Source organism: Quercus suber, unplaced genomic scaffold, assembly GCF_002906115.3.
Source record: "Quercus suber isolate HL8 unplaced genomic scaffold, Cork oak 2.0 scaffold_450, whole genome shotgun sequence".
Taxonomy (NCBI): Eukaryota; Viridiplantae; Streptophyta; class Magnoliopsida; order Fagales; family Fagaceae; genus Quercus; species Quercus suber.
In genome coordinates, this window is record NW_027069901.1 from 249,945 (window position 1) to 272,602 (window position 22,658).

General features: G+C 37.4%; 3 protein-coding genes and 1 pseudogene across 3 annotated transcripts; 2 read left to right on the top strand and 2 right to left on the bottom strand.

The window, feature by feature from the left end:
* Positions 1-1,315: 1,315 nt before the first annotated feature.
* LOC112031196 (uncharacterized) lies at positions 1,316-1,714 on the bottom strand. Its single transcript, XM_024063882.1, has one exon. The coding sequence runs from the start codon at positions 1,712-1,714 to the stop codon at positions 1,316-1,318; it is 399 nt and encodes a 132-aa protein (XP_023919650.1).
* Positions 1,715-5,259: 3,545 nt separating this feature from the next.
* LOC112031198 (rust resistance kinase Lr10-like) lies at positions 5,260-8,127 on the bottom strand. Its single transcript, XM_065762259.1, has 3 exons — positions 7,261-8,127; positions 6,548-6,574; positions 5,260-6,460 (listed from the first exon to the last, which is right to left on the bottom strand). Exons 1-3 carry the CDS (start codon positions 7,946-7,948, stop codon positions 5,349-5,351), a joined length of 1,827 nt encoding a protein of 608 aa, XP_065618331.1. The 5' UTR covers positions 7,949-8,127; the 3' UTR covers positions 5,260-5,348.
* A 3,521-nt stretch (positions 8,128-11,648) lies between these two features.
* On the top strand, positions 11,649-13,985 carry LOC112037159 (uncharacterized). Its single transcript, XM_024069973.2, has 4 exons — positions 11,649-12,568; positions 12,879-12,911; positions 13,265-13,297; positions 13,945-13,985. The coding sequence occupies exons 1-4, from the start codon at positions 11,737-11,739 to the stop codon at positions 13,983-13,985; spliced, it is 939 nt and encodes a 312-aa protein (XP_023925741.2). The 5' UTR covers positions 11,649-11,736.
* Positions 13,986-15,725: 1,740 nt separating this feature from the next.
* Positions 15,726-16,957, top strand: LOC112027960 (rust resistance kinase Lr10-like; annotated as a pseudogene).
* Positions 16,958-22,658: the final 5,701 nt, after the last annotated feature.

Here is a 22,658-nt window from a genome sequence, read left to right on the forward strand (position 1 = left end):
TATATATATATATATATATATATATATATAAAATAAACTAGAAGTGACATTACAATGTTCAAAAAGAAAGAAAGAAAGAAAGGGATAAACTAAAACAAAAGCTAGCTGAGACAGCCTATTTCTTCAATTTGAACTTTATTCCCCCCTTAGGAGGCTGTCTAGAGGTGTCCTCAGGGTCCTCGGAGCTTTGACCTAGAGGAGCAGCCTGCAAAGGCACCGCCAGAAGAGTTGTCTCCTTGACTGGAGGGGCAACTTTGGAGAGGTCCTTCTCTGCAAGAGGAGCCTGAGAGTTAGCGGGAGGAGCTTGAGGGTCAACAGGGGGCTTTATCACATCCTAGGGCATTTCTTGGTTTCTGGTCTTTCCTTTCTCTAACACCCCTTAATGCTCAGCCTCCTCGGCAGGCTTATCAGTTGAAATTGGGTCCTTGGCAGCACTGGCCTGGTCCCCCTCTGCCGCTTTGGGGGCGGTGTCAGCTTCAGAGTTGGCAGGAGCAACTTCACGAATGGCGGGGGGGTAATACATTCTCTCGGCCCTCCTGAGCTCGGACGAGGCCTTAACCCCAGCCTAGTTAAGGGCCTCAATCCAAACCTGGGAGCAGTAAAGCTTGTATACCCCAAGAACCTGAGCCTTGAGAGTAGCTTGGGTCTCAGCCACCCCCGAGGCAAAAGCCTCTTCCTCAGCTTGCTCCTTAGAGCATTCGCCTCTATTCTCGCGAACTTTGCCTTTGTTTTAGCCCTCAAGGCCTCATCCCTGGCGAACTCTGCTACGTTCTTGGCCCCATCTGCCTCGGCCAACTTTTGCTTTAGATTAGTAATGTGCTCATTGGCAATCTTCAGTTGACCCTCAGCCTCAAGGAGGCGCCTCGTTTGGTCGGCGGCCTGCTTTTGAGCGCCAGCTAGGCCGACACAGCACTGTCTTTGGCCTTCGTCATTTCCTTCAGTTCCTCCCTTGCCTTTTTGAGATCAGCCTCGAAGTCCTTAAGGGTCCGCGGGGCATTCAGGCGCTTTTCGCGTTCTTGATCTAGTGCCTTGCTCTGGTTATTGGCCACTTCTTTCAGCCTAAAAGTGGCCTAGACAGCCTGTTAATCGCAATAGATGCACAATAAGTGGGAAACCAAAAAACAAGAAATAGAGGGAGTCACAAGCATTAGAAGTCTTACCATACCCAGGTACCTCTTGAGGCTGAGGAAGATCTCCTGACTTCTCAAATCCTCCAGCTGGGCCATATCAGTGGGGAGCAGCAGGGACCTCTCCAACGCATCGGCCACGTACGTACCTTCGCCCCCTCTGAAGTCCCTAAGGGAAGCATTGTCCCTCAGAGGCTTCCTATGGAGCATTGGGGTAGGAAGCCAGGCCTAGAGCTCGGCCTGCGGGGCCACTTCCCTTCCTTGGCCCTAGGACCCCTTTTTTGTTGCTTGGGGGGCCGCCAAGGCTCATCCTCCTCTTGGGAGGGACGAGATTTGTCCCCTCTCATGGGTCGCTTGCCTTTGTCCCTCTTATTTTTGGAATCATTGGGCTCGGGCTTTCGGGGCGGACTTGGTTGAGGTGGAGGGAGTGGAAGCTTGGGCTGAGCAGAAGATGACCTGGTCTGAACAGGCTGAGATTTTGGTGAAGGGGGAGGAAGCTTGGATTGAGACTTCCCTGGCACATCCTTCCCCGGCTGGCCTTTAATCAGATCGAGCAAGCTGGTCTGAGGTTGCCTCTTGAAACCCATCTTAGCCTAGAGAGAAGTCTTCGTAGATGAGAGTTCTGCCTCGGTCAAATTGGGGTCGCCCAGGTCACCAAAGGGATTCTCGGACAGATGGACTTGGTCGAATGCGCCGAATGCGCCAATTGCATCCTCGGCAGGACCAAAGTCAACAACTTCCTCTTCCATCTCTAGATTTCCTCCCGCGGTCTCTACAGATCGTTGGAAGGAGAAGGGGCCTGCTGATGGAACGCCATCTGGGATAGGAGATCCTTCGGGGAACAAGAACCCGTGCTCGGCTACGGTGATTTTATGTAGCCGAGGATCTTTTGCTCTAATCACGTACTTTGGAGCCGAGAACGATTTTTGAATCAGATCCTACCCAAGGATCTTGTGAGCAGCTCTAGCTTGATTGTCGGCTTCGTTCACAAAGATCTCAGCCCTTAGCATGGTTTGCAAATCCTCCTTGTTGACCAAATGGAAGTTCCGTCCAAAAGCGTGCGGATCTGTAAAAAGAGAACACATTCATATTAGCAACCAAACAATACAAATTGCAACAACGACAAAAGATCGAACCCCCTCCCACTCTAATAACCCTACCTGGTGTCCCCTCCTCTGTTGGGCAATGACGGCCGTCATGCCATTCCCCAAACACTATGAGAAAGTCTTTATTTAATCCTTTGCTAGACTTGGGGAGGCACTGGATAAGCCGCACCCTATCCTCCCTCATCTTCATGTAGTAGGACTTGCCCTTCAAGTGCTAGAGGTTGTAGCACTAGTTTATATCATGATGGGTTAACCTCAACCCCATCTTTTCGTTTAAGGCATCCACACACCCTAGGATCATAAACACGTTGACGGCGCACTGGGTGGGGGCTAACTGGAAGTACCTAAGGTAGCCCCTCGTTATCGGCCCCATGGGGATCCTTATACCACCTTCAAGGAAGGCGATTATGGGAATCACCACCTCACCCTCCTTCCTCTGAAGGTGCCACTCCCCTTCCTCGCAGTACCTCAAACCCACGTTACTAGGTATCCTATAATCGGCGATGAATTTCTCCATCGCCTCCTTAGACTCGACTAACTTCTTAAATCTACCCATCCTTAGCAGCGACTAGAAGACCCAAGAAAGGGCGAAGGGAAGAAAGGAATCAGAGAGGAAATTTGAGCTAGAGAGAGAAGAAGACTTACAAAAATGAGAAAAAGCTCCTCGGACAGGCTTTTTGTGCTGAAAAAGGTGTGAGTGTAGTTGGGGATTTGATTGAACTTAAGATACGTGCGCAAGAACTCTTGATTATAAAAGTAAGAAGGCAAATCAGTTCAAACGGGTATTTATACCCTCAATTAGAAGGAACCGTGCGGGTTTCCCCACCCATAAATGCAAGGAGATCCCCACCGTTAGATTACCATCACACCGTTGAACGTGGGGAGTACAGAGCCGCCAGAACTTAATTAAGGGCGCGTTCCGTGTACTGAAGCACCAGTAACGCGCCTTGGGCAGGTGAAAAGACTCTGGCACTAATGGAGGATAAGACTTGACAAGCCATGACATAGGCCTGAGGACACCAAAACCCTCATCTCCGTCCAAGGATCCGGACAACAGGATTTTGAGGGGCTATTGTGGGGACAGAGAATTTGGCAACCCCGACCCATTTTATACTAGGCCCAAAAGCTTACGCCGAGGAGGTAGGAACGTCCGAGGATGAAAACAGGAAGCCTAAGCTCCCAAGGAACATCGCCGAGATCACAGAAAGGAAGAGCAGCACTCCATCAAAGGCAGCCCTCCAGAGTATCCCAAGAGAAGAAACAAGTACAATGTGTCAGCCATGGGGGCGTGGTGGAGGAGCAATTCAAGGAGGAACTGTCACCTCCGCATTAAATGCCCACAACTAACGTTCTGACCGAATTAATGAGGAAAAGACCCCTGAATAGTGCTGCCTGGGTTGTTGCAACCCACAGAGAGTTGGGGAAGGCGGCTGATGGGACAGGCACTCAAGTAACGGTCTGTCTGATCAACAAGTGGAGGGCCAAGATCAACTGAAAGGGGGTATATAATGTAAGGGACCTCTCAAAGAAAAAGGAGGAGAAAAAGATTGGAAGAACGAACACCGTAGCAACTTGTATTATTTTTGTAACCAAGCACTGAAGGAATAATAAAAAGCTATGAGCTCCATAAGAGGGTGTCGAGGAGCATAATTTCACACTCTAGTCAACATCCTTATTATTCGATCCATTCACCGCCATGTTTAGTTGTTGCAACCTTCACTAAAGCCTAGTTCTTTCTCCCACTCTCTACAAATTTATTGTATTGGGCTAGTTGGGCTTGAGTCCACTCATCCAATAGTGATATTGCTCAAACCCAGCCCCTACAATAAATATATATTATATATTTTGTTTATCAACTCAGTTAGATATATTTTGTTTATAATTGAGTTATGAATTCATGTATATTTTGTTTATAAGTGAATTAGGATACTAGTTCATTTGTATTTTGTTTATTAACTCAATTGGATACTTAGACATATTTTGTTTACAACTGAGTTGGAATATTAGTTTATATATTAATGTATATTTTGTTTATCAACTCAGGTGGCAAGTGTGATATATTTTTTTCTGCTCAATTTAATAATAATAGTAATAAAAAAAAAATTGTCCAACCCATGGGTTCAACCCGACCCAACCCGACCCATGTGGGTTGGGTTGAATTTTTTTTGACCCACCATGGTGGGTTGGGTCAAAAAATCCCCTCAACCTGACCTATGCACACCCCTAGTTATTTTGTGGTGATGATAAGATTAGTGAACAATTTTGAATGGTATATTCTTAAGTATTTATGTATTATTTGACTTGAATTGCCCAGAGCTTTGTAACACAACTAGCATATTCTAATGTTATTAATAGAGACATATAAGGTTTAAATTCTGTCACCCCCAACTATCATTGAATATATATAATAAAAAATAAAAAAAAAGATTAGGTTGTGTAAATTTAAGATTTTTTGTTGTTGTCGATAATTTGATAGTTACAATAGGGGTCACTTGCTAAGTATGAAATTGAGCAAGTTCCATTCAGTTTGCCTTTATCATTTCCCTCTACATCAATGAATATGATTGATGGACTTAAACCACCTTGTAAATAAATATTTGAATAGTTTTATGTGATTGGTGACACATCAATATATAAGCTCAATGTAGTAAAACTTGTAATACTCGCAGCATTACTCCTAAGTTATATTGGAAAGCTCTAAGGAAGTCCTAGTGTGACTAGGAAACTTCATTCGTGTTAAGCACGCAATTAGGTTAAAAAATAGGAAATTTCACCAAAAAAAATTCTTAAAAAAATCTTAATTTATACCATTCCATATAAGGGCTTAATTTTGACTACTCTTAAAAACTTTCCAAAATAAGGAATGAAGCTTTATTTAAAAAAAAAAAAAAAATTGAAATTCTAAAAATAAACATAAAAATTTAACCTTAAATTTTTGCCTACCTCAACAAGAAATTAAAAGATACATTGCCTTGCTCATACTTGATACAAAAAACCTATCCCTACAATAACCGCAATATTAATAATTTCAATCTTCAAGTACAACATAATTGCAACCTATATTATCATTTAAATATTTAGTTTGATCTTATAAAAAAAAACTATACATACATATTTAGTCTGATTCTGGGATGACTTGTAACTCTTGAATTAGACGCCTTGTAGGCATATTTTCACTAACTCTTCTTGAGCTTGTAGAGGCAAAGGGATTAGGAGGTATGGTTAATTTATCTCCTTTTCCCTCCAACATTTGAACCACACTTTTCACGGAAGGACGATCTATTGGGTGCCACTGGATGCACCAAAGTCCCACAATTGCTAATTTTTTTGCAAGTTTAGCATCTCCACTATCCTCAACATAGACTCGTAGGTCTTCCTTTTGCTCTAATAGATTATAGATTCGATCTGGGAAATATATTTGGCTAGTGGTCTCCACATTTACATCAAAATTTTTCCTCCCTCCAACCATTTCAAGCAACACTATTCCAAAACTATAAATATCTGATTTGTAAGACACTTTCCCAAAATTCCTAGAGAACACTTCGGGCGCAATGTAACCTATGGTCCCCCTTACTGTGGTCATGGACACTGCACTCTGATCCTTTGCACACAACTTGGCTAGACCAAAATCAGAAATTTTTGGATTGAAATTTTGGTCTAGCAAAATATTATGAGGTTTAATATCAAAATGGAGAATTTGCTGATCACATCCTTGGTGAAGATATTCAATTCCTTTTGCTATGCCAAGAGCAATGTCATGTAGTTTTTCCCAACCTAGGAAACTGTTAGAATCTACTGGGGAAATGAATTTATCTAGTGAATCATTTGGTAAGAACTCATAGACTAGAGCTTTTCTAAATCCATCAGCACAAAAGCCAACCAAGCGAACCACATTAACATGGTGAATTTTACCCATTGTTCCCACTTCATTTATGAATTCTTCCCCATCTCCCTTGAAAATGTTTAGGATCTTCACGGCAACATGGATTTCGCTAGAAAGCTTTCCTTTGAACACTGTTTCGTAGGCTCCTTGACCTAATTTCTCTGATAATTGATTTGTAATCCTTTTAATATCTGCATATGAGTACCTTGTGGGCTTGAGAGCTTTGTAATCCTCCAAAAACTTTTCAATCCTTGCTTGATTTTCCTTTTCTGTTTTGTCATAGCGATAGACATGGTAGAATGCATAGACCGCTAGTGCCAAAAGAAATGGCCCCAGGATGGAAACTACATGTTAAACATTAATTCATGAGCCAAGAAAACTAAAAATATATACAATTAATATATCTTACAAATGGCCGATAGACAACTCACCGGTAGCCACTATTTTTGTTAATCTACCTGTAAAAGATTTTAACATAATCAGCTTCTAATTATACTTTTTAGAAAACAAAAGATAATTGCGTAAAATTGTATTACTATTAGCAAGGTTATTTTGCATTCAGAGCTTGTGTCCATGCTTAACCTTCTAACAGATCTAATGTGCATAGCTTCGGTTTTCCCTCAATTAGTCAATTACCACACTTAAGCTAATCCTTTTAGTCTTCTAAAAATAAAAGCTAATCCTTTTAGGTAAATTTATGTCGATAGTTGATACCCCTAGGTTTGGTTCCAACAAATGGCCAGCTATCAGCCAATTACAGTTCTTTTGAGACACAAGTAATCATTTAGTAGTTAGTACTACTCTGGGAGTATAACTGGTACTTTATCTTCTAACATAGTAGCATGCTTTATTAATTTAATTCATGGTAAATCTTAAATTCAGGGTAAATCTTACATTAATGTGAGGGAGGGAATATCACGTCATTATAATCCTTGAGTGCATCATAATTTTCTTCAAGACACTAACCTAATTCTGAAATAATGTTCTTTTGGTTGGAAAAACAACACTTAAATGGGTGGATAAAGGAAATTACAGTAGCAGAGCATTTATAAATAACTAAGCTTGATCAAATCAATACATGTAGGCTCTAAACGTGAAGAACTTGTGGTGATAATAAAAGTGGAAATTGGGGAGAATACAATACCTTTGTTTCCGTAGGGGTTGACGCACTCAATGTTGAAATCAGTGCTATTATTCTTAAATCTACATTTCTCGCCTTTCAATTCACATGGTCCGCACTTCGGTTCGGACCATGTCAATTCAAGAAAAGGAGAATTCCATATATCAGATGGAACCGATGAAACGCTATACATCTTTGTACATGATAATATGGGCAAGTCTTCGATGACAGAATAAGATTGAAAAGCATAAACTAGTTGGCGACGGCTACTAAGACAATGGATCCGACGGAAATTTGTATCTGTACGAGGCGTACAATTGAAAAGGGCATAGTTATAAAGATAATTATTTTCTGTTTTGAATTGGAAAGGCGAAGAAGGTAAATGGAGTCCCCGGATTATTCGTGGAAAGCAACCATCTGAGACGGTTACGTTAATTTGCTGAGATTTGTAATCAATGGAATTGACAAAGGTTTTAACTGAAGTAGGCAGCTCCAGCACCGTATGGTTATTATCAGAGCAGTAGAGATCAAAGCCAGGATAGCCACGCTGCTGGTCTGGCTGCCTGTCTTTGAGTCGGAAAGGAAATCGGATGGCTGGGCCATGGTATCCACACCGTAATTCAGAACTCCTATTGTGGCATTCTCCAAGGTCTACGATGACAAGCACAAACAGCAGTAATGTTGGGATAACCATTCTGTGAGAAATCTCCATATCTGTGGTCTGGCAAGCTCCTTAATCTCCTAGATTTCTAAACCAACTTATTTTTTATACTAACCTCTTTTGACTTTTCCAAAGAGACCAGGGTGAAAATTCATGGATTTGGCCATGAAATTTGCCGAAGGCACTCTTATTCAGGGGTCAACTGTGGTTTGCTTCTGGGGAACTTCATAAGGCCATATATATTTTACTCTGTTTGACTTAGATTCAATAAGGGAAGCTGTCTACGATGAATACTGATCAGTGTTACAACCTGTATCATAGGTAATGACTGGTGCAATCTCACCCTTTTTTTTTTGGTAAACAATCTCACCCTATTTAATTAATAGTTTGTTACTTCTTGTAGATGACGCCACTTCGTCTACAATTTTTAATTTGATTAGTGACTTAGCAACTTTTCTAATATTTTATGTTATATTTTTTTTACTGAATATTTTATTTTATATTTAATTTGACAACAATGGTTACTTTCTGTTTGTTTATTCGACAGTAGTTTAAGTAATTAAATTATGAAATTGTTATATGTCACTTCAACAATATGTATTTTTGGTGATAAAATTTAGGGAGGAAATATTTTTCGTCACCATTATCCTAAATTAGGACAATCAATATGGGAATGAGTTTTCGAGTGATTGTTTGATTGTGTATAAAACAAATAGGCTGCTATACAATTTAGTGCAAGATCATCAATTATAAGTAGTGTCAGTACCATGAAAGAACCTAGAAGTCTAGAACACAACATTATTGAATTAAAGTTAACTTATATAATAATATATATATTTTTTACATAATAATTTTGTAAATTTTTATATTTGGCTTGGCCCCTCCTAGAAAAGTTTCTTAGCTCTGCCACTAATTGTGGTCAAGTGTGTGTGAAAGAGTGTTGCAATCGTATTATTGATTTTTTATTCACTAAACATATTTATGAATACCACTCCTTTCTATCCTCTTAAAATTATTTATTCATTATAAAAATATATAAATTTTAAGAGAACATCATTCGATATAACATGTTTAAATTGCAAAAATAAAGGTAAAATTTTGAGAAAAAAAAATGAAGAATACTGTTAACTGTTCATGTAAAAATATAAATCTAAAATGTATTAGAGTTAAGTGCATTATCTTTTACGCCCTATATGTTTCGGCAATAATATTTTCTAGAAAATGAGTCATTTTTCAAAAAATGTTTTCTATAAAACTATATTATTTTCTTATGTTTAGTAGTAAAAAAAAAAAAAAAAAAATATATATATATATATAGTGGAAAACAATCTCTAAAAATAAGTCATATTTTTTATGTTGACCAAAGATAGTTTTACTTTGACTCATTTTTTCTAAAGTTACCAAACACTAAAAAACACGAAAAACTATTTTTACACAATGCTTTCCATCAAAACAAATGAAGCGTAAAAGATAAATAATAAAATATGTCTAAGATAAAATAAAGTTTAAAACAGAACTTCCAATAAAAAATAAAATGAAGTTTGATTAAAATTTTGGCCCTCCCAACATCAAAACAACTTTTTTTTGAGAGGAACATTACAACAATTCAATAATAATAATAATAATAATAATAATAATAATATTATTATTATTATTATTATTATTATTACAACTTGACAAATTCAAGCCAAGGTGGCGATTTTTGTTGTCCATGGTTGTATTGTTCAACATATAATTGATTGAGTCCTAGCGATTTAGGACTTAGTTTGCTGACTTTGGATTACTCATACCTAGCGGACTTTCATCGGTTTTACATATAATTGTGTTTCGGCTTACTCAATGTGGTTTTCTCTATTTTTGTTTGAAAGAGCTCTTTGTCTTTGGGTGCGTAAGTTGGCAAATTTAGATCGGGTTGATTTTGAATTGCTCAAGTTAATTAATTATTCCAGTAATGCAAAGGTCTAATTTAAAATTTGATGCTTGCAACTATGTCGCAAAAATAAAATGCAATGGAAAGTAAATTGGACACATGCAATATAGTTATGGAGATAAAACCCTTAACTGGAAAAACCTTACGGGTGGTATGTAGCTTACCACAAAATTGAAGAATTCACTAAGACAAAATGGAAGTTTACAATACAAAATATCATAATCCTAGTATTGCTGCATGCAATACAACTTTCTCTCATGATTATACGTAACTCGAACTCGGTTGGACTCTTCTACCTTGTGAATCTCATCAATGATGCATGGACATTCAATCTGTGTCTAATTTACCAAAATAACATCTTAGTCTTGTTCGAGAACTTCATTGAGAACACTTCTTGATCTTCAATTTAGTTTCGGAGATGATGTTTGATATAGACCCTTGGCACATAGTTGTCCTCTTCATATAGTGTTCCCTTATGTTTATGATGACTTAAGGTCCGTTTGGATATAGCTTATTTTGCTGAAACTAAAAACTAAAAACTAAAAATACTGTAGCAAATAATTTTTATATGTGTGAATAGTACCGTGAGATCTATTTTTAATGAAAAAGTTGCTGAAAAGTGATATTTGTGGGTCTCGTAAACACAGGACTCACTGATGTGCTGAAAAGTCAAATATTACGGCTATTGTTCATGAATAGTACATGAACAGTAACCGTAACTGTGAAATTTTACTCCTTGAAACGTGTGGGAAAAAAAAAAAAAGAAAGGAAAACGCAAAACGTGCAAACGCACAAAAGCAAATGCGAATCCAAACCCCACCCTAGTATGTCTTTAAAATTTAAATATATTTTGGGACCGTAGTGCATGGATCCTTCAGTCTCTAGTTAGAGAAAATCTATTAGGTTTCAAAAACATGATATACAACCTCCTCTAGTCATGATCATAGGCCACAGACTAGAAAGACAGTTTGCACAAGCCTCAATCAGTCAATCGGAATTGAAGTTGGACTTAAGGCAATAGAAACTTCAAATTACGAGTAGTTTATTGTGTTTTCAATGTATATCTTCAAACGCTTTAATATTGACACTAAAATTTATAACTCAATTACATTTGAAACAAGGTTTTGGTTAAGAATTTTGCTAAAACACAATACATTTGACCTTAATTAGTTGTATTTAGGATTTGGCTTTTATGGGAGTTTCATTTGTATCAATTCTATAAATCTTTGTGTTTCTTATGTAATTGTCTTTTCTATTTGTCATAAACCCACTATTATTTGGTTACTCACATAGCAAATAGGTATCAAAACTGTAGCTATCTTAACCATCCCCATTGTCACATGTTAAAAATGCTCTGATATTATGTTAAATAAATTGGAGGTTATAAAATAGTGTGACTAGAAGCATAAAAGAGAAGAAAAAAGAACACAAGAAAATTATGTAGTACAACATGACAACCCACGTTACACCAAGTAAAATTGGGTTTGGGCTCTGAGTATTGGGCTAATATTTCTAACAAGTACATATTCCACTTGAGTTATAAAGCTTTTGACAGTTGTGTTAAATTGAATAGAGCTTGGAGTTGCAGAAGATGAAGTTGAGTGTTTAATTTAACCAACTTTCAAATAAAAAATAAAAACTTTCAAAATCAGGACGTATGTGCTGACGTGTTTAAATTTATTAACTTGTAAATTTCAAAATCAAGACGTATGTGCTTACGTTGATAACTTCTTGTCGGTGCTGGTGTTAGACTCTGTCCCTCGTTGATATTGAAAACTTTTTTTTTTTTTTTCTTAATTACTTTCCTAATTTTTTTTACTACTATTTCATTGATATTTGATGATCCTCTGAAAGACCAGAAAAATAAGTCATCTTTGTCATTGTCAACAACTGTGTTTAGTTGTAGCAGATGAAAATTTTCACTCTCTCAAAAATGGGGAGAGAATTACCCTTCACTGCAGGGCTTACTGCCCTTATTGTTTTTGTATTAGTCCATAAAACTTGCAGCACTGAGAATAATACTCATCAGTGTGCCCCTTCTTCCTGCGGCAATATCCAGAACATAAGCTATCCGTTTAGATTGAAGAGTGATCCAGAAGCCTGCGGCAACCCAAAGTATGAACTGTCTTGTGAGAACAATCAAGCAGTGTTATACTTATTTGAAGGAAAATACTACGTACAAAAAATCAATTACAAAAACTACACAATCCGGGTGGTGGACTCAGGTATACAGAAGGACAATTACTTCTCCATTCCGAGTTATTCTTTATATCGATACAATTTCAGTTTGCCATATCTGCATACATATACCACGTATGAGCAAAGGGGTACGAAGATGATCAGGTGGAATCACGAACTATCACGGAGTTTGGTTTTGATGAGTTGTGAAAAACCGGTGAATTCTCCTTTCTATTTGGACACTTCTACTTGCAATTATAATGACAACTCTTCTTCTATATCTGATTCCAAGAGGAGGTATAGATATGTTAAAGTCGGTGAAACCTACGCATCCCAAGTGGAGGACTCGTGCCAAGCAGAGAAGATGTTTCTTACTTCGTGGCCAGTAAATAACGATGACCCAAATATCTCCTGTACGGACGTTCACCATGAATTAGCATATGGTTTTGAGATTTCGTGGCTCGTTGGTATTTGTAAAAGTTATTGCGGAAGAGATATCGATTCTTGCTACCTCGATGACGCGAACCAACTTCAATGCGACATCACCAGTATTTTTGACCTTGGTGGGTAAATAAAGCGAGAAAAGCCTTAACTGTTTCCATTCTCTAATTATATACCTTACATGTTCACCATTATTTTCCTCTTGCACATTTCTTTCTTTCTTTTCTGAACTCTTGCATATCTCCCCTCAATTATAACCATTCATTTATTGTTTCAATATTGTATTTCTATAAGAAGAAACTTCTTGGTGCATACCCCATCCCCATCCATACCAATATAATAGACATGCTTGGGTATATTTATAGAAATTTACTGGATTTAATTTTAAGATTCCAAATGTTGATGTTATTCTTTTCATTGTCAAAAAAGCAGGATTGGGTCAAATACTACTTACTTTGCTCATAGGTGAGTATTCTATCTCAAAAAATTTGTTTGCATGATAGTATAAATGGACTATGAAATCCAATTGCATGAGTAATTATACCAGTGATGATGACACAGGTAGAGGAATAAAGAAAATGAAAAGCAAAAATTATTGAATTTCTGAAGAAGATAGCTTAATTTCCATTCCAATAATAGACATGCTAGGGAATATATATTATAGTTTTAGAATAATGTCTAAGTTAAATTTTAATTTTTTGGAGAATCAAATACGCACACACATAAGGGAAAGGCAAAGAGAAAGAGATATGACTAAGTTAATTTTGATGTTCCAACTGAATGACTGATGTTATTCTTTTCTTTTGTCTAAAAAGCAGGATGGTATGAAAGTCTATATAATTTATTCACAGGTGAGGTTTCTGTTTCAGTCTCTCTCTTTTTTTTGCTAAACAGTTTCTAACTCAAAAAAGTTTGAGCGATAGTAATAAATTTTAATATAGAATGGACAATGAATGAAAGCATGAATAATTGTGCCTCCTGTCTCTTTAAAAAAATTGCTACTATAACACCCAAAGTACTACTTTTACCGTTTAATACTACCACACTACTTCATAATTTACCGCACGTCTCATCTCTTAATTTTTCATTCAACCTATTAAAATAATATAAACCAGCCAAGAGAGAGAAATGATTAAAGAAATATCCACTTAGCATGCTAAATGGAGGCCTCTTTTTAGTATTTGGTATGTTAAAAAGCCTAAAATAGCATTTGGTTTGTTTTAGCACACCAGATACGTACTAAAGTGCTCTGATGTGCTAAGACACAAGTAGAGGAATAACCGTGTAATTAGGCAATTGGTTGATCTCAATCTTTTAGGCTTGAGGAATGGAAAGTAAAAATGATCGAATTTCTTAAGAAGAAAGCTTCTTGGTGCATTTTCCATCCATTAAGATGTAATAGACATGCTTAGAAATATTTGTTGTAGTTTTTGTATAATGACAAAATTAATTGTAAAGTTCCAAACGCTGATGTTATTCTCTTCTTTGTGAAAAGCAGGAAGGCAGACTCTTGGGCGCCAAAAAAAAAAATTTGTTTGAATCGAAGGATAAAGATATACAAAACGGACAATTAATGAAATAGAATTGCATGACTAATTGTGCCTGATGTGATGATAACACAAGCAGAGAAATAACCATGCTCTTGGGCAATTGGTAGGTCACAATCTTTTGGATTTAAGGAAATGAAAAGTAAAATTAATTATCCAATTTCTTATGAAATTACATTCTTCTTTTGATTATAAAATTTCCCTTCCTCAATATTTCTGTGATTAAAAAAGGGATTAGTATTCTAAGCAAAATGCATGCGTGAAGACTCCAAACATTTATTCTATTATAACCTAATTAAAATCTCGCTTACTTGACTTGATAGGCAAATTCTTCAGCCTTAGCTGTAGCTTAACTAAAGCATGTTGAGAAGGTCTTTAATCGTGTGAAAATGGAAAGAAAAACATAAAATAATATAAAGAAACAAAGTGGAAGCAAGAGAAAGTGAGAGAAGTAAATGCAGTTCAGTTTGACAACTAATTATGTCCACAATGAAAACTCTCGATGGATAAAATTTTATTATTAAGCTACTGAATTACAAAGAACCCATTGATCAGGGATGGAGCTACCATTGGACGAGGGGGCAATGGGCACCCCAAATTTTTTTTTTAATATTATTATATATGTGTACTAATTTTAGCAATTAAATTTTATAAAATTGCGTTTTGTTTCCCTTAAATAATATTATTGATTCTTTTAAAAGTAATGTTATACTCACAAACCCTTTTACAATATTTTTATAAACTGTTTTGGTAATAAATTTTTATTAGTTTACATATGAGCCCACCACTTATATTATTTTTTTACTTACCATTAATTACTTATCACATCAATAATTTATAAAAAAGCTTGCAGCTCTAGCATTTTCCTCTTTTAGTGACCATAAAAAAATTTATAGATCTAAAATTTAAAACAAAATATACAAGGCAAAAAAAAAAAGAAAAAAAAAAAAAAGAGGCTCAACAACAAAAAGTACCAATAGAGAAATCTAAAACAAAAAATACAAGCCAAAAAAAAAAAAAAAAAACTTGACAACAAAAATTACCAATAGTAAAACTAAAAAAATTTAAGCTTAATTAACATTTTATCCAAAATAAAGAACTTTGCCCTTTGAAAAATTCTAAACAAAGATAATTTTGTTCTTACTCACCAAAAAAATAAAATAAAATCAGCAGCTAAGTAGTAACAAAGTTAAATGTTGAAACTACCACACACAGCCAATAGTAAAACTGCTCCTCCTAATTCAAAGTTCTTGCTCGGTCGAAAGTAAATAAAGACCATTGACCAGAGCATTGCCTGAGTAATGCAACTTGAAGATTAAAAAAGATGCATGACTAGAAAGGTAGCGTTAAAATTGATCAGTTTGGTCCATGATACTCTACCAATATGGTGAGGATGCTTGAACAAGTTATAGATGAGTTTTATTAGGCCTTAGTCCTTGGAGATTTCAAGTTATTCCACTCGTTTCACTAATTAGCAATTCATCTTTTGTTAGCAAAAAGTAATTTCAACTTTTTTGTTGTTGCAGATTATAGTTACTTATCTCTAAACATCGGTAAGAACCTGAATCTCTCCTTTGATCTTCTTCAACATTTTTTGCAAATCAGTTCTTAAGATTGTGCATGAAAATATTTTATATGCAAACAATTAAGATGTAAATATTAGTGACATTTAAATGGAAAACCCATATTTTTGTGCTTAATTACTTTACTAGGATTAGGAAGGCACTTAGTTGTAAGTTTAACCATATTTTCACCTAAAAATTAAAAAAGCTGGCACCAGTGCAACAACAAATTTGTTTTCTCATAATTATTTCGGTGATGTGCATGTACAGTATTAATACACGTTGCAGCAAAAATGTTCTTGGGAGCTCCATGTGTGGTTGCCTTTTTGACATATAAGTGCCGTAGGAGGCATTTATCAATGTATAATGCTGTTGAAGAATTTCTGCAAAGTCAAAATAACCTCATGTCAATAAGGTACTCTTACCCAGAAATTAGGAAGATCACCGAAGATTTCATGGAGAAATTGGGAGAAGGAGGCTATGGCTCTGTATTTAAAGGAAAGATTCAAAGTGGCCGACTTGTAGCTATAAAGGTGTTGGGTATGTCCAAAGCCAATGGCTAAGACTTTATCAGTGAAGTTGCGACAATTGGTAGGATTCACCACGCTAATGTAGTTCAACTCATTGGCTTTTGTGCTGAGGGACCAAGGCGTGCTCTAATATATGAATTCATGCCTAATGGTTCTCTTGACAAATACATTTTTCCTCGAGATGGAAGTATCCCTTTAAATATTGAGAAAACATACAAGATTTCTCTTGGAGTGGCTCGTGGGATTGAATATCTACATCGAGGATGTGACATTCAAATTCTGCATTTTGATATCAAGCCTCATAACATTCTTCTTGATGAGAACTTCACCCCAAAAGTTTCTGATTTCGGGCTTGCAAAACTTTATCATGTAGATGATAGCATAGTGGCTTTAACTGCTGCAAGAGGAACATTAGGATATATAGCTCCAGAGTTGTTCTATAAGAACATTGGAGGTGTCTCCTATAAAGCTAATGTTTATAGTTTCGGCATGTTATTGTTGGAAATGGTGAATAAAAGAAAGAACTTCAATGAATTTGCAGACCATTCAAGCCAAATTTACTTTCCAACTTGGGCTTACGAACAAGTTAGCAAAGGAAATGAGATAGTAATGGAAGATGCCACAGAGGAGGAGAAAAAAACAATTAAGAAGATGATTTGGTTGCATTAGGGTGCATACAAATGAAGCCTAGTGATCGTCCTTTAATGATCAAAGTTGTAAAAATGCTTGAAGGAGAAGAATGCTTACAAATACCTTCCAAACCTTTCTTATTATCACTAGAGGATGTAAGAGATAACTTAAATCCAACTTGTTCATCAATTCAATCAGGAGAATCAAGTCAATCAGCTCAATTTCAAATGCAAACAATGTGATATGTTGGTTGATTTACATAGAAACTAGTGAAAGGTATTTTAGGTGTTGCTAATTGCATAATAAATTTGGTTGTAATTTCTACAAAAGTTTACTTGTAATGACAAAAGTTTCATTGTAATTATTTGCAATGTCATTTGTAACCATTTCATGTAATCAAGGATGCATGAAGTCAGATGAAAATTGCCACTGTACAAGTCTTTTCAGTTCCGCGAAATCAAGATTGGTCGGCCGAAAATAAGTAGTAAAAATGTGTTGAATAGTGTTAGAAATACTGAATGATTGTATTGTATTCCTTAATAAAAGAATGTACATAGATGCCTTTATATAGGAGGCATATGTGTGCAGTACAAGTAAATATGTGTGCTATACAAGTAACCTAACTGGGCCTAAAGCCCACAACACTATACATGTTAACAGCCCCCCTCAAACTCAAGGTGGATGTGAGACCAACTTGAGGTTGTCAACCAAAGTACGAAGGCGTCCCTTAGGATGTGACTTGGTGAAGATATCTGCTAGTTGATCTTTAGAGGAGACTGAGATCAGCTTGAGAGCACTATGGACAAGATGAAAACGGATAAAATGACAATCGATCTCAATGTGTTTAGTCCGTTCATGGAAGACATCATTGTGAGCAATATGAATAGCACTCTGGTTGTCACAATAAAAAGGAGTAGCAGAAGATGTAGACACACCTAAGTCTTTGAGAAGCCATCGTAGCCAAAGAAGCTCAGATGTGGTATCAGCAAGGGCACGATATTCTGCTTCAGTACTGGAGCGGGCCACATGAGTTTGTTTCTTGTTTCGCCAAGAAATCAAAGAAGAACCAAGAAGAAAGCAATAACCAGTGGTGGACCTGCGATCAGTGGGGTCTCCTGCCCAATCAGCATCAGAAAATGCACGAAGAGTAAGAGGAGACTGAGCAGAGTAGAAAAGACCATGGAAGAGAGTGCCCTTTAAGTATCGAAGAATGCGCAGAACAGCAGCATAGTGAGTCGATCGTGGAGTAGACAGATACTGGCTCACTTGGTGAACAGCATAGGAAATGTCTGGACGAGTGACAGTGAGATAAACCAAGCTGCCAACCAAGCGTCTGTAAAGAGAGGGATTAGACAATGGTTATTTCAAGACCCAAGAAGTAGCTGAGATATCCAAGATCTTTCATCTCAAACTGCTGACTGAGAAAAGCCTTGAGTTCTTGAATGCCACTGAGGTCATCACCAGTTATGATCATATCATCCACATACAAGAGAAGTAAAATAGTGCCTTTGTCAGTGCGACGAAGAAATAAGGCAGAATCATAGTGACTGGCCATGTAACCCAAGTGAGAGATGGTAGAGCTGAATTTGGCAAACCAAGCTCGTGGAGCTTGCTTAAGGCCATAAAGTGCACGTCGAAGGTGGCAAACCTTGTTTGAGTCAACAGAGAGACCAGGAGGAGGTTGCATATACACTTCTTCACTTAAATCCCCATTAAGAAATGCATTTTTGACATCCATCTGAAAAAGCTCTGATACCATGTTAAATTACCGATTGTCCCAAAAGCTTAAGCTATTGGGATATGGTAAATTTAATCATTTAACCAATACTTCTAACACTCCCCCTCACGTGTTGGCCGAAACTACCTTTTTAATAGGTGAGGCCCAACACGTGGGAATTTAAATGGGAGGTAGAGTGGAGGAGACAAGGATCGAACTCAGGATCTCATACTCTGATACCATGTTAGAAATACTGAATGATTGTATTGTATTCCTTAATAAAAGAATGTACATAGATGCCTTTATATAGGAGGTATATGTGTGCAGTACAAGTAAATATGTGTGCTATACAAGTAACCTAACTGGGCCTAAAGCCCACAACACTATACATGTTAACAAATAGAAAGTGATATACTAATATATACTTTTCTGTTTGTAGTATAAGTTTTGAAACTAAAAATATTCTAGATTTTCTTTCAATGAGTTATCGTATGATATATATAAAGAAGTCAAATATAAGCAACAAATTTAAAAAAAAAAAAAAAAAAAAACTCTTCCTGTGCCTCATAATTGAACAACTTCCAATACTTTTCTTAATGAGAATGCTATAAAAAAAAAATCGAAATTACTTCATAACTTATTGATATTTAAAGAAGATCAAGAACCACCACCTCTTCTGTTCCCATACAGAATGCAATCGGGTGGCACCCTCCAAACAACCCGATCTACGAAGTTAACTTTGACTGGGCTATTTTTAGTGACATCAACGTAGCGGGAATTGGGTTGGTTATCCGAGACTATAATGGTTCTTGTTGGGTGCAATGCACCACGTGGGTCCAGCCCACATTTTGGCTTAGCTCATTAAATGAGCTTGTTGGAAAATTGCCTAAAAGTTAGCAAAGTTAATTGAGGTTGCTGGAAAAGCTTTTTCCAAAGAGAAGAATTGAAGTCATCAAATATTGTTTACAAAAGTCAAGTCAATTTGGCTTGCATTTATTGTGAATTGACGTCAAGAGTCTAAAAAAAAGAAAAGAAGAAAAGGATGAAAAAAATATAAGGTAAGGCCATCGCCATTTGGTGTAGAGTAGGGGTGGCAAAACTTAATTCGATTTGCAAATACGAAATATGAAATGACTTGATACGAAATTAATAGATTATGAATTGAGGTTTAATAGGTTTAAGTTATATTCAGATTGACACGATTAACCTGTTTAATAAACGAGTCAAATTAGTGTCCAACTTATGAAATTCGTTTGACTTTAATTAAATGATATTTAAATAATATACCCTTCAAATTCTAAATATATAAACTTATTAGTTGTTGTGATTTTTTTTCTTTAACATATTGTGTTTGATTATTTGTGATATTGAGATATATTTTAATTTTAAATGATTATTTGTAATGCATTTACTCGTTAATTCTAAATTTTATAATTAAAAAAATTATTTTTTTTGGTTTTTCATAATTTAGATCAATTTGGTTAATACTAAAATTTGTATTTTTTTTTTCCGTTTTGATAAAATCTGATAAATGGGTTGACACGACTGATCCGTTTAATAAACATGTTGTGTTAGAGTTGAGAAATCTTGACTCGTTTAATAAACGTGTCGGGTTAGTGTTGACTCATATAGTCAAATACTCGTTAGTCGACATGACACGAACCCGACACTCGAATACGAATTGCCACCTCTATGTAGAAGTGAAGTTCCAAAGTGTGAGGATAGTGCACACTTTTTGGTCATTAGGGTGGATTTCTCACTTGAAAGGTTATCTAGATTGTATATCAATGAAATAATGAGATTACATGGTACTCCTGTGTCCATTGTGTTTGATAGAGACCGAAGATTTGTGTCTCAATTTTGAGAGAGCGTGCATCAGGCAATGGGTACTAACTTGAAGTTTAGCACAACATTTCACCCTTAAACAGATGGACTTTCAGAAAGAACTATATAAACATTGGAAGATATGCTGAGAGCTTGTGTAATTGATTTCAAAGGTTCATGGGATGAACATCTACCTTTGGTGGAGTTTGCATATAATAATAGTTACCAAGCAAGTATTAAAGTAGCACCATATGAGGCTTTGTATGGTAGGAAGTGTAGGTCTCCTATATGTTGGGATGATGTTGGAGAAAGAATATTGTTGGGTCTTGAGATTGTACAACAAACAGTGGATAAAATTCAACTGATTAAGGAGTGGCTCCAAACGGCTCAGAGTAGGCAGAAGAGTTATGTAGACCTTAGAAGAAGGAAATTAGAGTTCCAAGTGGGTGATCATGTGTTCTTGAAAATTTCACCTACTAAAGGAGTTATGAGATTTGGTTTTTGAGGTAAGTTGAGCCCTCATTTTGTAGGACCTTTTGAAGTCATGGAAAGGATGGGTAAAGTTGCTTATAGACTCGCCTTACCACCTTCTTTATCAGGGGTACATAATGTTTTCCATGTCTTAATGTTGAGGAAATATGTTCTAGACCCTAGTCATGTAGAGGATTATGAGCCATTAAAATTAAGAGATGATTTAACTTATGAAGAACAACCAGTTAAAATTGTGGACAAGAAGGAGCAAGAGTTGAATTGTCGTACCATAAATTATGTCAAGGGTCAATGGAGGAACTAGTTTGTGAGAAAGGCTACATGTGAGTTAGAAGATGAAATGAAGGAGAAATACCCATATCTTTTTGAGGACTTAGGTATGTCAAATTTAGAGGACTAAACTTCTTTTAAGGGGGGAGAATGTAATACTTGAAAAAGAAGAAGAAATAATGGTTGTTTTTCTGCAAGGCCATGTGCCTAGCTTGTACTTGGAGTTGTCATCATCTCAAAAGATGATTGTAGGGACCGGGTTTGAGGGAGTGGTCCCTGCAATGAATTTATAGAGGATGGGCTCAAGAACTAGGCGTTAACGAGGAGTACAACAACCATACGTGGTTGCATGGGGATTAGACAGCATGAACGTGAATTGGGATGAGTAGTAATGCTCCTCGGACGTGATTTCCAGGGCTTAGAGTTCTTATTATTTCTTCGAAGAAGGATTACAAGGTTTTCCAAGATCATACAGGTTGCTACAGTGTTCCTTCCATTATTCTTTTTCCTCCCAGTTCCTAGAGGGGTTCCTTACATTATATACCCCTCTTCCAATCGATCCTAACCCTACATTTGTTGGGGAATTAGGCCATTACTTGAGTGCCTGTCCCATCAGCCACCTTCCCATTCTCTCTGTGGGATGCGGCAACCAAGGCGGCACTGTTGAGGCGTCCCCTCCTCATTAATGCGGCCAGGATGTTAGTTGAGGGCATTTAATGTGGAGGTGACAGTTCGTCCTGAACTTGCTCCTCTACTATGCTTCTACTGCTGGTAGGCGGTACCTGCTCCCTGCCCTTCGAATGATCAGGAGGGCTCCCTTGGTGGCGTGTTGCCTGTTTACATTATGGTGTCGGATTTCCAAGGATGGAGTCATCCTCGGCGTGCCTTATTGGGCCCCTGGGCCTACTGCTTTCATCCTTGGACCAAGAACGCCTCCTCGGCTCGGGCCTTTGGTTCTGGAACGAAATGGGCTGGGCTGTCTGACTTGCTGGCCCCACAATAGCCCCTCAAAATCTTGCTGCTCGCACCCTCGGGCGGGGAGGAGGATTTTGATGTCCCCGGGCCTGCGTCGTGTCCCATCACGTCCCGTCACGCGTAATTGTTGGCGTCTTTCCGTCTGCCCAAGACGCATTATTGATGCCTCGGTGAGCGTAACACGTCTCCCATTAAATCCAGATGGTTCAGCGCTTCCCACGTCCAGCGGGAGGATGGCAATCCAATGGTGAGGGCTCGTCTAGCATTTATGGGCGGGGAAGCCCATACGGCTCTTCAGTTTGGGGTATAAATACCCATTCGAACTGTCGCTCCCTCTGTTTATTCGCGACTAAGAGCTCTTGCGCATACATCCTGAGTCCAGCCAACTTTTCACCTTCATCTCTAGCATAAAAAGCCCGTCCGAGGAGCTTCTCCTCATTTCTGTAAGTCACTCTATCTCTCTTCGAACTTTCTTCTTCTCCACTTCTTCTTGTCTTTCATTCGCTCTTTCTTAGCTCTTTTAGGCGTCATTTGGGATAGGTAGGTTTAAGAAATACGTCTACACTGAGGAGGTGATGGAGAAATTCATCGCCGATTATAACATACCCAGCAATGTGGGCTTGAGGTATTGTGAGGAGGGGGAGTGGCACCTTCGGAGGCAGGAAGGC

Bases quoted from the DNA above. Each gene is read 5' to 3' on its own strand.
- LOC112031198 (XM_065762259.1), bottom strand. From the start codon at position 7,948: ATGGAGATTTCTCACAGAATGGTTATCCCAACATTACTGCTGTTTGTG. The intron at 6,575-7,260 runs GTATTGTATTCT...AATCTTTTACAG, and splicing joins CAACCCCTACGGAAACAAAG to GTAGATTAACAAAAATAGTG. The intron at 6,461-6,547 runs GTGAGTTGTCTA...TTTAACATGTAG, and splicing joins AACAAAAATAGTGGCTACCG to TTTCCATCCTGGGGCCATTT.
- LOC112037159 (XM_024069973.2), top strand. From the start codon at position 11,737: ATGAAAATTTTCACTCTCTCAAAAATGGGGAGAGAATTACCCTTCACT. The intron at 12,569-12,878 runs GTGGGTAAATAA...TCAAAAAAGCAG, and splicing joins CACCAGTATTTTTGACCTTG to GATTGGGTCAAATACTACTT. The intron at 13,298-13,944 runs GTGAGGTTTCTG...TGTGAAAAGCAG, and splicing joins TCTATATAATTTATTCACAG to GAAGGCAGACTCTTGGGCGC.
- LOC112031196 (XM_024063882.1), bottom strand. From the start codon at position 1,714: ATGGGTTTCAAGAGGCAACCTCAGACCAGCTTGCTCGATCTGATTAAA.